Source organism: Canis lupus, chromosome 14, assembly GCF_011100685.1.
Source record: "Canis lupus familiaris isolate Mischka breed German Shepherd chromosome 14, alternate assembly UU_Cfam_GSD_1.0, whole genome shotgun sequence".
Lineage (NCBI taxonomy): Eukaryota > Metazoa > Chordata > Mammalia > Carnivora > Canidae > Canis > Canis lupus.
This window is the reverse complement of record NC_049235.1, coordinates 23,553,073-23,572,197: the sequence shown is the minus strand read 5'-3', so window position 1 is coordinate 23,572,197 and position 19,125 is coordinate 23,553,073. Positions and strand designations below refer to the sequence as shown.

The window sequence follows — 19,125 nt, the reverse complement described above, 5'->3', positions numbered from 1 at the left end:
TAACTGACAAATATTTGGGGCTTTCTAAGATTTCTGTTACATGATTTCATCTTTTGCACTCTATTCAGACTTGTTTTATGGGCAACCGGCAAACATATCTAACCTAGAGAATGTTTCCCATATGTTTGAAAAGAATGTAGTCACAGGCTGGAATTTTCTTTGTATGTCAGTTTGGTCAAGTTGATTGATAATGTTGTTGAAATCTTCTATCTTCTTGCCTTTTTTTTTTTTTTTAAAGATTTTAGTTATTTATTCATCAGAGACAGAGAAAGAGAGATAGACAGAGGGATAAGCAGGATCCCTGCAAGGAGCCCAAGGGGGACTTGATCCCGCACCCCATGATCATGCCCTTCGCTGAAGGCAGACACTCAGCCACTGAGTCACCAAGATGTCCCTATCTTCTTGTTTATTTTGTGTCTAGTTAGTCGTTCTATCAAGTATTGAAAATGGGATATTGAAATTACCAATTATTATTGTAGAAACTTTATTTCTCCTTTCACAATTTCACTTCATGTATACGGGGATCATTGTTAGATGTATACACAATTTATGATTACTAAGCCCTACTGATGTATTGACTTTTTTATCATAATGAAATAAATGTCTTTGACCTCAGTAATACTTCTTGTCTTTTTTTTTTAATATTTCTTGTCTTAAAGTCTATTCTGTCAGTTAATCTTTCTTATAATTAGGTATGCTTCTTATAGACAATATATAGCTGAGTGTTATTATCCAGTTTGACCATCTTTTGCCTTTTGAGAACATTTAGTCCAGTCATATTTAATGTAATTAATTATATGGTTGGATTTACTTTTGCCATTGTTATTTTTTATTTGTTTTTTTTTTTTTTGAAGATTTTATTTATTTATTCATGAGAGACACAGAGAGAATGCAGAGACATAGGCAGAGGGAGAAGCAGGCTCCTTGCAGGGAGTTCACTGTGGGACTTGATCTTGGAACTCTGGGAACACGCCTTGAGCCCAAGGCAGACACTTAACCACTGAGACACCTAGGCGTCCCTGTTATTTTCTATCGTTGGTTACACCTTTTTTTATTCCCCTATTCCTCCTTTATTACTTTCTTTTGTGACAAATACTTTTAGCGTACCATTTTAATCCCTCTAATGTTTTTTACTTTCTATTTTTTTCAGTTACTTTCTTAGCAATTATTCTAGGGACTATAATTTATATCTTAATTTATCACACTACCTCAAAACAATAATTCCAAAAATGGAAAATATTCTAGTACGTGTCGTTTTTCTTTTTTTTGTATTTTTCCATATGTATATTTCATGTACATATGTCATAAGCCCAATATAACAGTATTATAATTATTGCTTTATATGATTATATGCGTTTTAAATGTGGAAAGTGAGAAAAATATATCTATAGACTCTTTTATATTTATCCAAACAATTATTGTACTCGACACCCTTAATTTCTTCCTATGAATTTGAATTAACATCTGGAGTCATTTCCTTTTAGCCTGAAGAATTTCCTTTAGACAGTATAAGACCGTCTAGCAGCAGGCAATTTTCTCAATCTTTGTTTATCTGAGAACAATTTAACCTTTATTTTGGAAGCTAGTTTTTCTGGATATTGATACTTATTTGACAATTTTTTCTTTTGACATTTTGAATATGTCAAGTTTTATCATCTCTACTGTTTCTGATGAGAAGTCCTCCATTAAAGATATTATTAGTTCAATCCCCTATGTGTAATAAGTCATTTTTTTTCTTCCAGCTTTCAAGATTCTCTTTTTTCCATTTGGCTTTCAACAATCTAACTATGGTATGTCTACATGGATTTTCTTTGTGTTTTCCAACTTGGGATTTTTCATTAAATCTGGAAAGTTTTCTGCCATTATTTTTTCATATATTTTTTTTTAAACTCCTCTCTCTCTCTCCTCTCCCATTATGTTTATGTGTATCTACTTAATGTTCTCTCACAGGTCTTGGAGGCTCTATGGACTTTCCCTCAATCTTTTTCTATTCTTCAAGGTATATATATTGACCTATATTCAAATTCACAAATTCTTTTTTGATATCTTAAATCTGCTATTGAGCCCACTGAGTTAACTTTTAGTTACTAAACTTTTTAACTCTAGAGTTTTTGTTTGTTTCTCTTTTATAGTAATTATCTCTTTGTGGAAATTCCTTATTTACTGAGTGACTGTCACCCTACTTCCCTTTAATGCCTTAAACACCATTTTCTCTGGCTTTTTAAACATTCTTCTAATTGCTGCTTTAATGTTTTTGTCTGGTAAATCCAACATATGGAGAAACTCAGACATAATTTCTAGTGATTTTCTTAAGTATGGGTCATACTTTGTTTCTTTGCATATCTCTAAATTTTTTGTTGAATATTGGACACTTTAAACAATGCACTGTAGCAATTCTAGATTCTGATTTTCCTTGGTGATTGTTGTCTTATCTGTGTTTTAGTATCTTGATAAGTCTGTTTCCCCTGCACTGTGTGGCCACTGATGTCTCTCCTCCTCTCCATTCACCCTGATCCCATTTTTGTTTTTAAGTCTGGCTTTTTAAGACCTTTTCAAGCTGGTCTCCAGTGTTCACTATAGTGTTTGGCTGAAGACTGATCAGAGATTTTATTCAACTATCTCAATCCAGTAAGGCTTCCACTCCCAGGAAGGGATTTGTGTGTGGAATGAAGAGTACATTCAAAGTCTGAGCCTTTCAAAAGATGGCCCCAAATTTTATTACCATTAGGCCTGCTTGAATCTCCTCTCCATGTATTTCCTAGATTCCACTGAGCAATGACATGTGGATAACTTACACCCACTTCATTTTCTGCTGTTATCTACAGTCTTCAGTCAATCTGTGATATGTCATGAACTTATCAATCCCCCATGACTATCTTAACCCCTAGAACTCTATAAAATCCTGCTACTTCACAAGTCTATTATTTGCCACAAACTGAACCATACCTTAGACTAGGGAAGCCACTGATAGGGACCAATGGCTGTTTGTTTGTAACTAAGGTTACTATTTTAATCTACAATATTTCCTATCAAGTACTCTCTCTCCAGCTACAAAGCTTCCAGTTTTAAAGGCTTGCCCCATCCTGGTTGAAATGCCATACCAACAAAGCTGGGGATGAGGAAGAAGAGATGAGTAGCACCAGATAACACCACAAATCTGTGTTGTTCTTAGACTCTGAGTTCAATGCTTTTCATGAAAAAAATTTCTCAATTTGTTTGGTTGATTTCCAGACCAGTGAATTAGTTATTTTGGCAGTCTTGTACAGCTTTATGGTGGCTTTGTGGAGAAAGTGAGCAAATATCTCTCAGTCACCTCAGACATTTCTGTATTAATAGCATATATTACATGCTGCTGTAGTCCAAAATTTAACTACACCAAATCTTGACTATAACTTTGAGAGTATATTTACCTCTGAGATAAAACTGTAAGTTCACTTTTTTGTTATTCATATTCTATGCACAGATGTGCAACTATTTTAGACTAGACATATTAGTGTCTTAGCTTCCTTTCTTTTTTGTTGCTTCTGGGAAAAACTCAACTTGGGCATATGTGCTTTTGTACAGGGTATATAGAAAAGTTGAGAACTTCTCTACAGCAATAAAATAGCTACTAAAAATATAATATGGTTGCAGGTGAAATCAGGCTAACAAACTATATCTATTCAGTGTAGACTGAATACCTCACAGTATTTGAGAGATACTGATAAACTTACAGTATATGAAAATAACACTAAGGTAAGGAAATTATGACATATGAAAAGTACTTGAGAGAAAAGTCAATCTTTAGCCTGAAAAAAAAAATGACATGTTGCTAGTCTTTCAAATACTTAAAGTAGACTTACACATCACATGACACACAAAACTGTCCTCTATCCAATGTAAAATATTTTATATAATTTTACTATAAAACAAGACTCATCTATCTGGTCACTAGTTTACAAATTTTGAATCATATTTCTTGAAACATGACATACTGTGCTCTCAGCTTATACCTCAATCGTATTTTGTGCTATTTTCCATTTTCATGTCTTATAAATAACTTGTAGATTGTGGATTATTTTTTTTTTTTTTTTTTTTTTGTTTTTTTTTAGTTTTTTTTTTTTTTTTTTAGATTGTGGATTAAATTCCAAATACAAACTTGCAATGCCAGTGAAAAAGAAAGAAAGTAGACTTACTCAATATTGATACAAAAGGCAGAATCAAATTCAGGGAAATAATTATGAGCTCAATAAACTATTTAATAACTTAAGCTAAAACAACTGAACTCATTTGGTCCTTTTGTAAAGTGATGAGCTTCTCTCACTGAGAATGAGCATAACAGACTAGATGACCACATTTTTAAGAAGTGTTTGTTTAGGAGATGAGCTAGATGATCTTTCAACTCTGTAAGTTTATAAAAATAATTATATAAAAGAATTTAAGTGGATAAAAGATAACATGATCATGAAAAATAATCCCAAGTATAAATAAAGATGATCATAATTTAAGTTTTGATAATAAAGGAAAGAGTCATAAAAACTATTCCTAAAACACATGGGTTCTTCTACTGCACTACTGAATCTCAAAGGGCAACAATATGTTGGATATTACAAAAAAGCTATTAGAAGCAGGAAACAGTATCCTACCATTGTACAAATCTATGATCTAAAGTTCTGGTTGCTATAACTTTTCAAAAACAAGAAAGCTGAAGCAGAAACAGAAGATAGCTAAAGGGAACAAGATATAGAGACTTACATAAAAACCAGACTTCACTCTGAAAAGGCTCAAGCTGAAAGTGTACATAACAAATATTTATAAATGATATGAAGGGCACAAGTAAAGTAAACTTAGACTTGTTCACCCAAACCTGGAAGGCAAGCCTTAGACTCTGAAAGAGGTAAGGTTAATACAAATAAAGAAAATATCATTATATTCAGGAAACAGTAAGATAATTTGCTGGGATTAAAACAGGTTATAGCTGAAAACAGCAATAACTTACCTCTTTGAGTTGATCAGCACTCCCCCATGATGCAGAACGCTGATGTGACCTTTTTTCTGCTCCCTCTTCTGCCCAACAGCTAGGTGTCTTAAATTAGAAGAAGAAGAATAAAAATAATAAAATAAGGAACTCTATCTCTACTCCTAAATCTCACAGCAATTCAAACATATTTCAAAATATTAGCACATACCAGTTAAAGGGTTATACTAAATACTAAAATCCCTTAAATGCTAAGATTTTCATGACCTGTAAAAGGCTTAAAACACTGTCATATTCTGAATTAGATATGATCAATCTATGACATATCCGAGTGATATTATTCAAAACATTGGTTTTCTGATATTAACATTAATAACTTGAAACTATCAAAGAGAACCATGAAGATATACATATTGGTGCTTTTAAAGAGAACTGCCAAATAAATATAAAATGGCATTTCTACTAATTAAAATAGATGGAAATGAGATTAACAGAACTAGCTCAGAAGCAGTGGGATTACATATGACCTACATGTCAAATATCTAGCAAGATAAATGGCTTATTGTACTATTCTTCCTATACTCAGATAACAGTGTTAGCAATAATAATCTTTTTTGAAAAACATTCCGCATCTTTAAATGAAAATATAAAATTCTAAAAATGAAAAACATTAAACTGAATAAACTTACTGTAATCTGAAGCAATACATCTTTTTTAAGAAAGAACTTCAGCTACATGTCAGAAAAGAGAATTGTTTTTACCAAAAACCTCATTTCCAATAATTTAACTAGTAATAGACACTATACCCATTGTAACACAAAACACTAAATCAAATAGTAAGACTATTCAGGAGTTGTTATAAAATATCATCTTCAAGATAGGAGAAAACTCTTAGTATAATACAAATTAGGGAAAGCAAAAACCACTAAATACAGACTAAGGATGATTAACACAATAATTATATATAGCTTTAAAAATTATTTTATTGAATACTAAAAAAAAATAATAATAATCCTTATGTTGAGGTGATGCTCCATGACTTCTTATGAAGAAGACATCAGTTCTACTTTATACAATTCAAAATATTTATGAACAACTTTTTGAATTACCACCTCTTAAAAATAATAATATTCCAAAATGAAACCAACAATTAAATGCTAGTTGAATAAAAACACAAATAAACTGGTTAACCAGTTCAAATACCAAAGTGAAAGTATTTAGTAGTAACAGAGAGCAAAACAGTTTACTCAGTTGACAAGTTCAAGAATAAGGGATATTGTTATATTAAATGAGCTGCCTGCAAAGAACTAAGTTATTAAAATTTCCTAAGTTCAGGCCTAGACAAGTCAAATTTCACTGAAAAAATTTATCACCCCCTCCACCAAGTAGTCATATCTTTAATAATCAACTATTCTAAAATTATTCAATTATGAGTTTATCTTTATCAAACTTTTATTTTGAGAATTTATATGCCTCATTTACTTTTATTTTTCTACCAAGTATAAGCATTACTCTTGTCAAAGATCAAATGATTAAGGATCACAATGTTTAAAATTCAAAAGTACATTCACAGAAAATGAGTGAAATTTCTGATATGTTTCATAATTATTTCACAATTACATTTATAAGAGGAATTATTGTCATACAACTTTTTCAAAAGACATTTACATAAACTGTATCTCCAACTTAGAGATAAACAAATAGCCACAAAACTTTAACAACTTGCCTTAATACTGGCCAAGCATGCCACTGGCAAATGGAACTACATTTGAGATTTCTTATTTCACAGATCTTTTTTCTTCACATTATCATTCTTTTCTTAAAACTGAATGTGAAAACCTGTTTGATTATTTCAGAATGTAGTGTTAGTTATATAAAAGAAATAAAAACAACAAAGGAATATTTATGTTCCTGATATCTAGCTAGTAAAATAGCTAGATTTTACACTTTTAAGAGTGTAAAACCATTAGAAGAGACTTCTCAGTCATGTGGCTACAGAATTACATGCATATACATTGTTTAAATATATTCATCATACTATGAACTTTTCCAAAAAAGGTAATTTCATTTTAATCACATCAATTTAAAATAAATAGTATGAAAAATGCTCTAGTCTGCAAATATATTCTGCAGACTACATAGTCACATGCAAAAGTTTAAATTCAAATGAATGAAAATGAAATAAAACTAAAAACTCAGTTCCTCAGTCATTCTAGCACATTTCAAATGCTCAATAACCACATGTAGCTGGTGGCTACTGGCTGCTACACAAGACAGCACAGAGGCAGAACGTCTCCATAGCTGCAGAAAGTTCTATCGAGAGCAGTGTTTTATACACTTAATCACAGATGTTTAACAAGTTAGTTTAGTCGAAGCAAAACCAAGAGACAGCTACTCAGTTTATTACATCTATGTAAAGTTCATGCTCGTGAAGTCACAGAAGACGACTAATTTGCATCTAATCTATTAAATCTGAGTGTCTGATAAATGCTTTACTACTTAAATTAGATAACACAAAGCAGCAAAAGTTCTTTCCTTTCATACAAGTAAGCAATTCCTTCCAACTAGACTGTCCACTGATTTACAGTAGAATTTTATAAACTGTGACACTTATAACATGCTCCTGGGTGTTGGTAAGAATACAGATTAAGAGTTTGATGGTTAAATTAATTTGGGAAATGCTGTATTTTATACCTTCCCATACTACATGTACAATGCAATGAGCATTTCAAAATTTCAAACACACACACACACACACACACACTTTATTAAAAACTTGCTTTACTTTCTTTCTCTTAATTATATAACCCCAGAACACTTCTTGTACAAGTAGTTTTATTAACATCTTCCATAGAAAGCTTAGGAAAAAATATAATCCTCAATAGTTTGTATTGTATATAATTGCCTGCTCTTCATTCACCACACTTAGGGGATTCTTCCTTTCTAGTTGCCTCCACCGACACTACCAAAGAAGAGAAAATAAATCTTTTGTACACTTGAATAAAGCTGAACCAAGGCCATCTCTAAGACTGTTGACAAAAAAGTAGTTGGAAAAAAAAATTCTTCTACATGATAAGGATACCTAAGGGTTAAAAAAGATCATTTTCTATTTTCACCTCTCAGATTTGTCCAAGGTCCCGCCCAAATAACTTTCTCTCCAACCCTCAGGTCCATCTATTACCCCTTGGTTTCCTATGGGAGGACCTCTTTTCCTATGAGTGAAATACAGAGAAAACAGTTCTATTGCAAGGGACTTAACACTCGTTAAGACAATTTTCTAAGAGAAGTTTTAGGGGATGCCTGGGTGGCTCAGTGGTTTAGCACCTGCCTTCAGCCCAGGATCATGCCCTGAGACACGAGAGAGAGAGAGAGAGAGAGAGAGAGAGAGAGAGAGGCGCGCAGAGACACAGGCAGAGGGAGAAGCAGGCTTCTCGCAGGGAGCCCGATGTGGGACTTGATCCCAGGACCCCAGGATCATGCCCTGAGCCACAGGCAGACGTCCAATCACTGAGCAACTCAGGCGTCCCATGATTCCTCCTTTTTTGAAATGCAAGAGCCAAAGCCACTTCCAAAACCCCCACAAGAACCAAAAAAACTAATCACTTCATAAAACTCTCATCATCTTATTTAAAACTTATGTAAAACTTCTTTTTTTTTTTTTTTTTTAAAGTAAGCTCTATGCCCAACGTGGGGGCTTGAACTCCGGATCCCTAGATCAAGAGCTGCATGCTCCACCAATTGGGCCAGCCAGGCACCTCTTCTGTAAAACTGAAAAATCTATTTTTTGTACAGTTCATCTTTGGTCTTTGAATTTAATGTAATTTATAATCTATAATAGAAATATGATTACTGACTACTAATTATTTTACAACAGTACTTAGAGAGATGATCCTTAGTATTTTTTTTGATCCTTAGTATTAATGTACTGATCAACCTGAAAAGAAATGAAATGGAATTACATAAAAATCAATGATACTTAAATAATTGATTACAGATTTTACTTTATTTTTTTAAATTTTTAAAAAAATTTATTTATGATAGTCACACACACACAGAGAGAGAGAGAGAGAGGCAGAGACACAGGCAGAGGGAGAAGCAGGCTCCATGCACCGGGAGCCTGACGTGGGATTCGATCCCGGGTCTCCAGGATCGCGCCCTGGGCCAAAGGCAGGCGCCAAACTGCTGCGCCACCCAGGGATCCCTACAGACAGATTTTAAATTATAAAAAGCTTTAAAACAATTAAAAACCCTTCATTATTTATAAATATATAATTTGAGTTTTGTTTCTTTCCACTGATGAAAAAATGGTTAAACTTTAAAAAAAACTTTTAACTTAAAAGATCATTTTGAAAAGTCTATCCTGATAAAGCATTAAAAGGAGCACAAAAAGATTATGATTCTACTATTATCCCTTGTTCTTCTGATAACAGTATACAAGTATAGTTTTATAACTAAGCATAAATATAAATTACTGTTTCACTTATTGACAAATGATGTAGAAAAGAAAGAGTTCATCTGAACAAGCTTTAGGAATTCAGGGACAGCAGCAGTTACATGCTCAAATTTTTTATCACACTTCAACTATACAGTAAGTTACATGCTCATTAGGTTAGACCAGTTCAAAGTGTGGTCTGCTGATGAGCAGCATCAGCCTCATCTGAGATCAAGATAGAGATGCAAATTCTCAGGGTCATCCCAGAATAACTAAGTCCGGAATTCTTAGATAGGTTCAGTAATCTATGTTCTAACAAGCTGTCCACATAATTGTGATGCAAGCTAAAGTTTGAAAACCATTATTAACTAAGGAAATAAAAATGAGTAAGAAACAGATTCCAAACTCAAGGTGCCGGGCTGACCATATACCCACTCATTTTTCTTGTAGGCTAATATCCACTAACAAGTATAAGATCAGTCTGCATATAATTACATCTTTGGAAATTAACATAAGCTAATGTAACTATCATTTGGAGCCATGTGGGAAGCAATACTGACAGAAAGTTTTCTTTACTGAGTTACATTAAAGAGTAGTCCCTAGCAAGGATTAACACGCCTGAGTATATAAGTAAAATGTATAAAATCTATATCTAATTAGGCCTCAATGTGCTCAAAACACAAGTGAATGATAATCTGTGAAGTAACGGTTTGTGATTTTCCAGATTAGTACCAAGGAACTTATTCAAAAGACATTAAAAGCTGTATTTCTTAAGCCTAAGGTAAGGGGGAGGGTGGGTGTTGGTGAATTGCAATTTCTAAAAACAGGAAATACCACAGAAATCAACTATTGCATCTGTGTTCCACATGATAAAGTGAAATAATCTGCCTTACTCTGTAAGAAATGCTAATTTGAGAAAAAGCAATCATAAATGTGCCAACAACCTTAACAATATTCATAGTAATTCTATTTCCAAGAATTAACTTGAGATGTACATCCAGAGATGCTCTGGAAATAAATTACATATCTATCAGTAGGGAAATGAAAAATTGTGGCACATTCTTAACAATACAAAAACCACTGCACATGGACTACAATCCCATTTTAGTAAGCAAATACACACAGAAAAAGACTAGGGAGAGATATTTCAAACTATAGTTTGAATAGTGAGAATTCTAGATAATGCAATAGTAAATCCGTAATTTTTTCCTAGCCGAACAAGAAAAAAAAAAATCAGGAAAAATGGATTTAAAACCATGTTTAGGCATATTTAATTCATGAGAAAATGCTATGACTTTTTAAAAAAGAGTACAAAACACTACCTATAATATCTAAATTCTCTTTTTAAAATGGTCTTATTTTTATTTTTTAAATGTAAATAATCATAATGTAAAAGGATATATATCAAAGTGTTAAAAAATGGCTATGTCTGGATATTAGGAATACAGACAACTTACTTTGTGATTTTTGGTATTTTCTACAATGACTACTGTTTTCAAAATCAGAAACAGGATTTAAAAAAATAATATAGCTATGCTATAGAATTGGTAAGTGTGGCATATATTGACAATGAAAAAGCCCTCCTAACTTCAGACACAAATGTCAAATCTATTTTGGAAGACAGATTACATACAAGTCACATATAAGTTAAAATGTCAGTATATATTGCATAAAATATTTTTCAGTAGACCAGTTTCTTTTGACTAGGGGATTAGGGTTTTTCTCCAAACAGTAAGGGTCTAAACAGAGATCACCAACTATCGGCTATGGGAACAGAGTTGGGAAACTTCAGATAAGCAGGAACATTTAAGTGTTTAGAATAACTGAAAAGTGAAGTTCACTGAAATATCAAATACTCAGAAATATTAGTGGAAAGTTATTGATTAGGATACTGACAGGAGTTATAATTCAGTTTAGATATGCCTTTCATGGTATACTTTAATTATGTAAAGGAAAAAATATCTATAAAAATATTCTCCTGAAAAAGTTAAATACAGAGCTACCATATCATCCAGCAATCCCTAGGGAAACAAAAACATGTGTCTACACAAAAACCTGTACACAAATGGTCACAGCAGCACATCGACTTATGAATGTATAAATAAATAAATTTTAGTCTATGCCATGGAATATTAGTTAGTAATAAAAAGGGGTGAAGAACTGATACATGTCACAATAGGAATGAACCTTAGACATACTATACTAAGTAAAAGAAACCAGATACAAAAAGCCCCATATGAGTCCATTTATGTGAACTGTTCAGAATACACAAATCTACAGAGGCAGAAAGTAGATCTGTGGGTGCCTATTGCCGAGGGAGAGAGGACTGGGGGAAAACAGTGCATGACTGCTAATGGGCACAGTCGTTTCTTTTTGGAGTGATGAAAATATTCTAAAATGGACTGTGGCAATGGTTGTACAACCCTGAATATATTATGAACCAGTGAGCTGTATACTATCAGTAGGTGAACTGTATGGTATATAAATTTTATCTTAATAAAACTGTTACTAAAAATAGTTAAGCCAAAGAGGCAATTATAAATCAGTCTCATTTTTCAATTAAAAAAAAAAGAGCCATACTCTCTCTGTCTCTCATGAGTAAATTAATAAAATCTTAAAAAAAAAAAAAAGAAAGCCATGTACTGCTGAACCTGAAAGTCTCAAGCATTTGCATTTTCTCAAAAGTAACTGATATTTCTTTTTCTTTGTCATGCTCTTCTTGCCAAGTTTCAAATCACACTGAGGCACTAACTAGTCAAGTATAATAATAGAAGAGGCCAGGAGGGACTGCACATTCATAATCTATCCAGTTAGGTTTCTCAAGTCAAGCTGAGAACATTTAATAAAAAAATTAAAGATGTAACATATATAATGAAAATACTATTCTGTGGCTTCTTACACAGTTACTAATAGACTCTTGACAAATAACCAGCTTCTGCTTTAATCAAAAGGTGATGGTAATGCAAGGAATTAAAAGTATAAAAAATATTTCAATTTATTACTTGGTATTTAGACCTAACAATACCCTTTCTGATAAGTTCTATCACTACTCTTGGGAACAGATTTAAAATCAAATGAGGAGATCTAATTTTCAGTTTTTAGAGAGTATTAGAATATATTAATCTTTGGTGTTACAATCTTTTAAATTATAATTAACCTTGGTTGCTGGGTTTCAAAAAATTGATTCTACATGTAAAAAAGTAAAAGCAATTTTACTTTTTTAAAAATAATATTCCCAAACACTTTAAATAATATATTTAACAATCACACTGGAGTATAACTGCCTCTGAATTATCCAAGAGATAAACTACCTTTGTTTCTGGATAGTCTTTAGCATTTAAAAAAAATCTCTCATTCCTGACAGAAAATCAGCAACATAAGTGACTATGAGATACCTTCCAAAAATATTTCCACATCATTCCAAAGTCATAAAGACTAAAGTGCTCAACTGATGCCATGAATATCATCAATGGGATACCTAAGTGATAAGGAAGGAAGGAGTTTCTTTAACTATATATCTTCACTTTCCTATACTTGGACCCAAAAATCTGAAGTGCCATTTCTTATTTATAAGACTGCAGGATAGACAGCAATAGCTACTTAGGACTGAGTGAATTGTGACCTATCAGGAACTGTTTATTGAGTTTCAGACCCCTATCATGCTGCAGTTATCTGTATAATTTCTATGCCATTTCCTACCAATTCAGATATAATGCTCATAATTGCATGTCAATTGTTGACATTAGTAATAATGACTTTTTCTGTCACTTAATTCAGTATCATTATATGTAAGCCTCCTCCTGACAGCAAAATAGATTATAGATTATAGATTCTAATTCTAATAGATTATAGATTCTAATTCTAATACAAAGGCAACTGGTATTTACCAATATCGATCATGTCCTGGATACTGTACTAGAAGCTTAACATGGATTATTTTATATAATCCTCACTGCAATAGGTACCAGTGTTATTCTCTAAAAGTTATAAGAATTCCAACAGCAATGAAAACTGTTTTCACTCGATTCATACTGTTTCCTAGGAATGTGATATATCCTATCCCAATCATTCATTTATACAAAGCAGTTATTAATAAGTAGAAAGGCATGTTGCCCTTAACTATGATTTAATTCTTAAGTTCTCAAAGCTTAATATCACTAACAAATGCCTAAGTAAATGCTAATTATTTATTATTATTATAGGATTTTTAACAGAAAACTGATGGGTTAAAAGATATAAAAGGATGAGAATTAATGTATCAGACAACAAAGGTCAAGATGATGGAGGAAGAGGGTTGTTCCAAATAAATATAAGCTATTTCACAATTTTACCTAGAGCTAAGTTAATTAGGGGTAAAGGTATGGGGGGAAACACTAAGAAAAGCAGGTTAATTTTGTTATCTGTTAAATATTTCCAGTAATGGAAGGAAACCCAGGTACATGGTAAACAGGAGCATGAGGAAGGCTCTCTGCTAAAAATCCCTTACTTTTGAATCAAATAAATATACTACCTATTACAAATAAGCAGAATTTTAAGTTTCTGATAATTTCAGAGATAGCGTTTGAAAATGATAAATAAAATATTAAAATATTTGTCATGAGTTTAAGTTTCTCATCAATTTTGGCAACCAAAAATATCACTCCCTTAGGAATAGGACTACCTTCACGAGGACTGTTAAGCTCTAAATTATACTATCCTCTGTGTCTGAATTTTAGCTAATAGCTGAAAGAGAAAGTAAAGGTGATCTTCAACAGGAAGGAATCTTTATACATTCATTCAACAGCCAGTTAGGAACCAGCTCAATAAAAATAACACTTTAAGTCCCTGGAATACAATCTAAGCAGCCAAGATGGCCAAATCTTAAGACTTGTTTCCATTTCCAGAGAAGCCTCCCACTCCCCAAAATAGTTCCATCCACTGCTGTTTCTTAAACAAACTTATTTAACAAGGACACAGGAAACCCAAACAGCTGTATTAAGCATGACTTTTGGTCAGGAAATGAGTTTTTGATCAGAGTGGTAAAACTGAAAGTTCTCTTTCACATCTATTGCTATTTGAGGTATATCATCCACTCCTTTGATTAAATTCCTCCCCACCCAGCTTCTTTCACAAAGGGAGGAAAAGGAGAGATTATTTTAATTGTAATTCCAAAAGCAATAAATTTATATATTTTAGTTCAGAATTGCTGACTTTATCAAATGTGGCTAAAGCCAAATGTAAAGTACTTATTACATATCTGTTTCTCAAAAATAAATAAAAACAGGGGTGCCCGGGTGGCTCAGTTGGTTAAGCATAAGCTCAGCTCATGCTCTCAGGGTTGTGAGATCGAGCCCCCTTGTCAGGCTCCACGTAGGGCATGGAGCTCTTTCTCCCTCCCTCTCTCTCTGACCGCCTCCACTCCATAAACAAACAAACAAACAAACAAACAAACATACATACTTCAAATGTTGAAAATTAACTTTAAACAATAAAATGTCAAAAACATCATCTGGAAAATAAAAGCAGCGTATACAGAATTTCACTTAGGATCTAACTATCCCATTTCTTACTCCTCAAAGAATATAAAAGGTAAATAAGAACAATTTTCAAGTATTCTCTGATACCAAATTCAGAGGGACAATGAGTGAGGGAGTAGATAGGACATCAAAGTGGAAAGATTTATACACAGCAAAAGCTATTCTTCAACTGTCCATCAGAAATTTTTTTTAAAAACTGCCATGTTCACCACACTGTTCTTCCCTAATAGGAAATATGGCAGATGACTCTAAAATAAATAAATAAATAGATACATAGATAAATAAATAGCAAAAAGCTAATTATTTCTAGCATTAAGCACGATTTACCAGAATGGAAAGACAAAAGACAAAACAAAGAAATAAAAATCATGGGAAAGAGGTAGGAGAAAGGAGGAAGAAATTCCCTTTTGAAATTCCTCCAACTGTGTATTTACAGTGCCAAGGCCACTATCCAAACATTCACTTAACTTTCCCTCTCTCTGCTAGTACATGTAAATAATAATAGCAATTATTTATTGACACCTAATGTGTAGGTCACTACTCCTAGCATTTTATTTTATTTTATTTTATTATTTATTATTTTTTTTTACTCCTAGCATTTTAAATGCATTGATTCAATTTAACCCTTATGATAATCCTATGAGGTACTCAATATCCCATTAACAATGGAGTAATTTGCCCAGAATTACAAAGCTGGAAAATGCTGGAGCCAAGATTCAAAGTCAGTCTGAATCCAGAACTAGAGTGCTTGACCAATGGAAGAAATAAATAAATAAATAAATAAATAAACAAACTACCTTCAATATTGATTTATATCATGAAAAGGTTAAATTCAGGGGAAAACTATTAAGCTACAGAGTATTCTATAATAAACAATACCAACCAAAAGGAAGATATAATGGACATAAATCTTTATACATCTATATTAATAAGATATATAAAGCAATGACCACTGGAAACATACATCAACAGAAATTAATTCCATAATGCCAGCTTACTATGGCATAACGGGGCTTTATAAAAATTGAGTAACATAATTAATAAGGTTGAATTAATATGTAAAAATTCTGTATCTAAAAGTAAAGACTACATTTTGTTTTCTTTTTTTTTTTACATTTTGTTTTCATATATCCACAGAGCATTAAGAAAAAACCAATCTTCTATTAGTATACAAAGAAAATCTCAATGATATTTCCACCGATGTGTAATTCCATACTCTAAATACACTAGAGTTAGAAATTTAATTTTTACTAGGAAAATAAATTTTAACCATTTAGAAATTAAAAACAAAACAAAAAGCTCTCACCAAACAGGATATCAAAACTGAAACTACATGGTATCTTGCAACTATAAATAATGGAAACATATACTAGCCAAAGCTGAGCTCAGAGGATAAATCTTGGCATAAAACACCTATATTACTAAACAAGAAATATCACAAGTAGAAAAATTAAGCATTTATCTCTAAAACTGAGAAAAAAATATATACATTCCAGGAAGGGAGAAGAAAAGCAATGATAGGGCAAAGTCAGAGAACAATAAACCAGAAAAAAGAATAAAAGGAAAACAAATTTCAACACCTTTAATTTTAAAAAATATTATATAACCTAATAAATTTAATACTATATAACCTAATAAATTTAATGACTCAAAACACAGATATGTAATATTATAAGTGAAAAGAATAAGTACAAATATACAAGAAATTAGAAGAATTATTCAAGAATATTTTGTGAAGATACACAAATACACTTGAGAAGCTGGATGAATGGATTATATTCAAATGAAAATATTGAACAAAAGAAATAGAAACTAAAAGAAACCAAGAGCCAAAGGGAAGCCTGAGTGTACAGTTGGTTAAGCATCCAACTCTTGTTTCCACTCAGTTCCTGATCTCAGGGTCCTGAGATCCAGCCCCATGTTGGGCTCTGTGCTCAGTGCAGAGTGCTCAGTGAGGAGTCTGCTTAAGACTATTTTTCCCCCTCCTTCTGTCCTTTCCCACTGTATGTATGAACACTCTCAAATAAATAAAAATAAAATCTTTTAAAATAAAAAAGAAAGAAACCAAGAGCCATGAAAAAAACTGAGATTTTACTAGAGTTCAGATAGCTTCATAGGTAAAATTTTTTCTGACCCAAGTAACAGATAATTGGGGATGATATTTTCACCATTTGTGCCAGAGCACAAAGGAAGGAAATCTTGCAAAATCTTTTTATGAAGTAAGTATAACACTAATCTAAGGATTACATTATGAAAAAGAAAAGAATTTCAGACCTCATTTCTGAATTTTGAAACAAATATAAATATTAACAAACACTTCATTTGCCACTCTATATTTTAAAAAAGTACTCCCTAGTAGCATTTATTCTAGAAATGTAATTATAACTAATTAAGTAATCTATTAAAGAAATTCACCATTTTACAGATTATGGGTCAAAACAAGATATTCATCTCAACGATGAAATGGAATTTCACATGTAAAGAATCACTTCCAATTTAAGAAGAAAAACAATTAGTAAACTAAGTATGCTTGATGCTACTCCTGTCTGAGTGAATGCACCAGCTCTTTTTCTAAGTTTATTCAGATATAACTGACATATAGCATTATATTAGCTTCGGGTATACATGATTCAATATATGTATATATTGTGAAATGATCACCACCATAAGCCTAGCTAACACCACTGTCACTCAATAGTTATGGAAATTTTGCCTTGTAATGAGAACTTTTAAGATTTTCTTTCTGAGCAACTTTCAAATACGCAATAAAGAATTATGAACTATAGTTGCCATGCTGTACATTACATCCACTAGACAAATTATTTTAGAACTAGAGGTTTGTACCTTTGGATTCCTTTTATATACTTCACCCACCCACCCCCAACTCCCAGCAACCATCAATCTGTTCTTTGTATCTGTGAGCTTGTTTTTTTTTTTTTTAAGATTCCACATATAAGTGAGATCATGTTTGATCATGTTTGTCTTTTATTTATTTCACTTAGGTGAAGTGTAATGCTCTCAAGGTCCATTCATGTTGCTGCTAAGGGCAAGATTTCATTCTTTTTTTTTTTTTTTCTTAAAGATTTATTTATTTATTCATGAGAGAGAGAGAAAGGCAGAGACACAGGCAGAGGCAGAAGCAGGCTCCATGCAGGGAGCCCGACGTGGGACTCGATCCTGGGTCTCCAGGATCAGGCCCTGGGCTGAAGGCAGCGCTGAACTGCTGAGCTGCCCAGGATTTCATTCTTTTTTATGGATGAATACTGCATTGTATATACATAACACCATTTCTTTATCCATCTGTTGATGAATATTTTGGATTGCTTCTATACTTTGTCTATTGTAAATAACGCTCCAATGAACATAGCGGGGGTGCATGTATCTTTTCAGGTTAGTGTTTTTGTCTTCTTTGGAATAAATACCCAGAAGTAGAACTGCTAGGATCATAGGGTGGCTCTATTTTTAATTTTTTGAGGAAACTCCATACTGTTTTCCATAATGACTCTACCAATTTACATTCTTACCAACAATGCAAAAGTGTTTCCTTTTTTCCACATCCTGACCAACACTTGTTATCTCTTGTCTTTTTTCTAACAGTCATTCTGACAGGTAGGAAGTGATATATCTCACTGTAGTTTTGATTACATTTCCCTGATCACTAGGGATGCTGAGCATCTTTTCAGGTACCTTCTGGTCATCCAAATGTATTTTTTTGAAAAATGGGTATTAAGATCTTCTATCCATTTTTTAGCTGGACTGTGTGTTCTTTTGGTGTTGAGTTATAGGAGTTCTTTGCTATCTGGGATATAATTCGTAAATATTTTCTCCTGTTCAATAGGATGCCTTTTCATTTTGTTTATGGCTTCCTTTGTATGCAAAAGCTTTTTTTAGTCTGATGTAGTCCCACTTGGTAATTTTGCTTTTGCTGCCTTTGCTTTTAATGTCAAATCCAAAAAATCATCATCAACACATATCAAGGAGCTGTATTTTCTTCTAGAATTTTTTATAGTTTGAGGTCTTACATTCAAGTCATTAGTCCATTTGAGATAAGTTTTGTGTATAGTATATGATAGTGGTCCAGTTTCCTCAATGTCATTTATTGAGGAGACTTGTTCTTTCCCTGTTATATATTCTTTGCTCCTTTGTAATACTTTAAATAATGACATATGCATGGGTTTATTTCTGGGTTCTCTATTCTATTCCATTGATCTATGTGTATG

The 19,125-nt window shown here is 32.5% G+C and overlaps 1 protein-coding gene across 2 annotated transcripts in view; it reads right to left on the bottom strand.

The window, feature by feature from the left end:
• Window positions 1-19,125, bottom strand: part of GLCCI1 (glucocorticoid induced 1) — a 100,318-nt gene that overhangs the window by 42,333 nt on the left and 38,860 nt on the right. For both annotated transcript variants that reach the window (XM_038556906.1, XM_038556907.1), the window contains exon 3: window positions 4,979-5,065. In XM_038556906.1, the coding sequence (XP_038412834.1) occupies window positions 4,979-5,065 (87 nt within the window). The remainder of the gene's footprint in view (window positions 1-4,978; window positions 5,066-19,125) is intronic.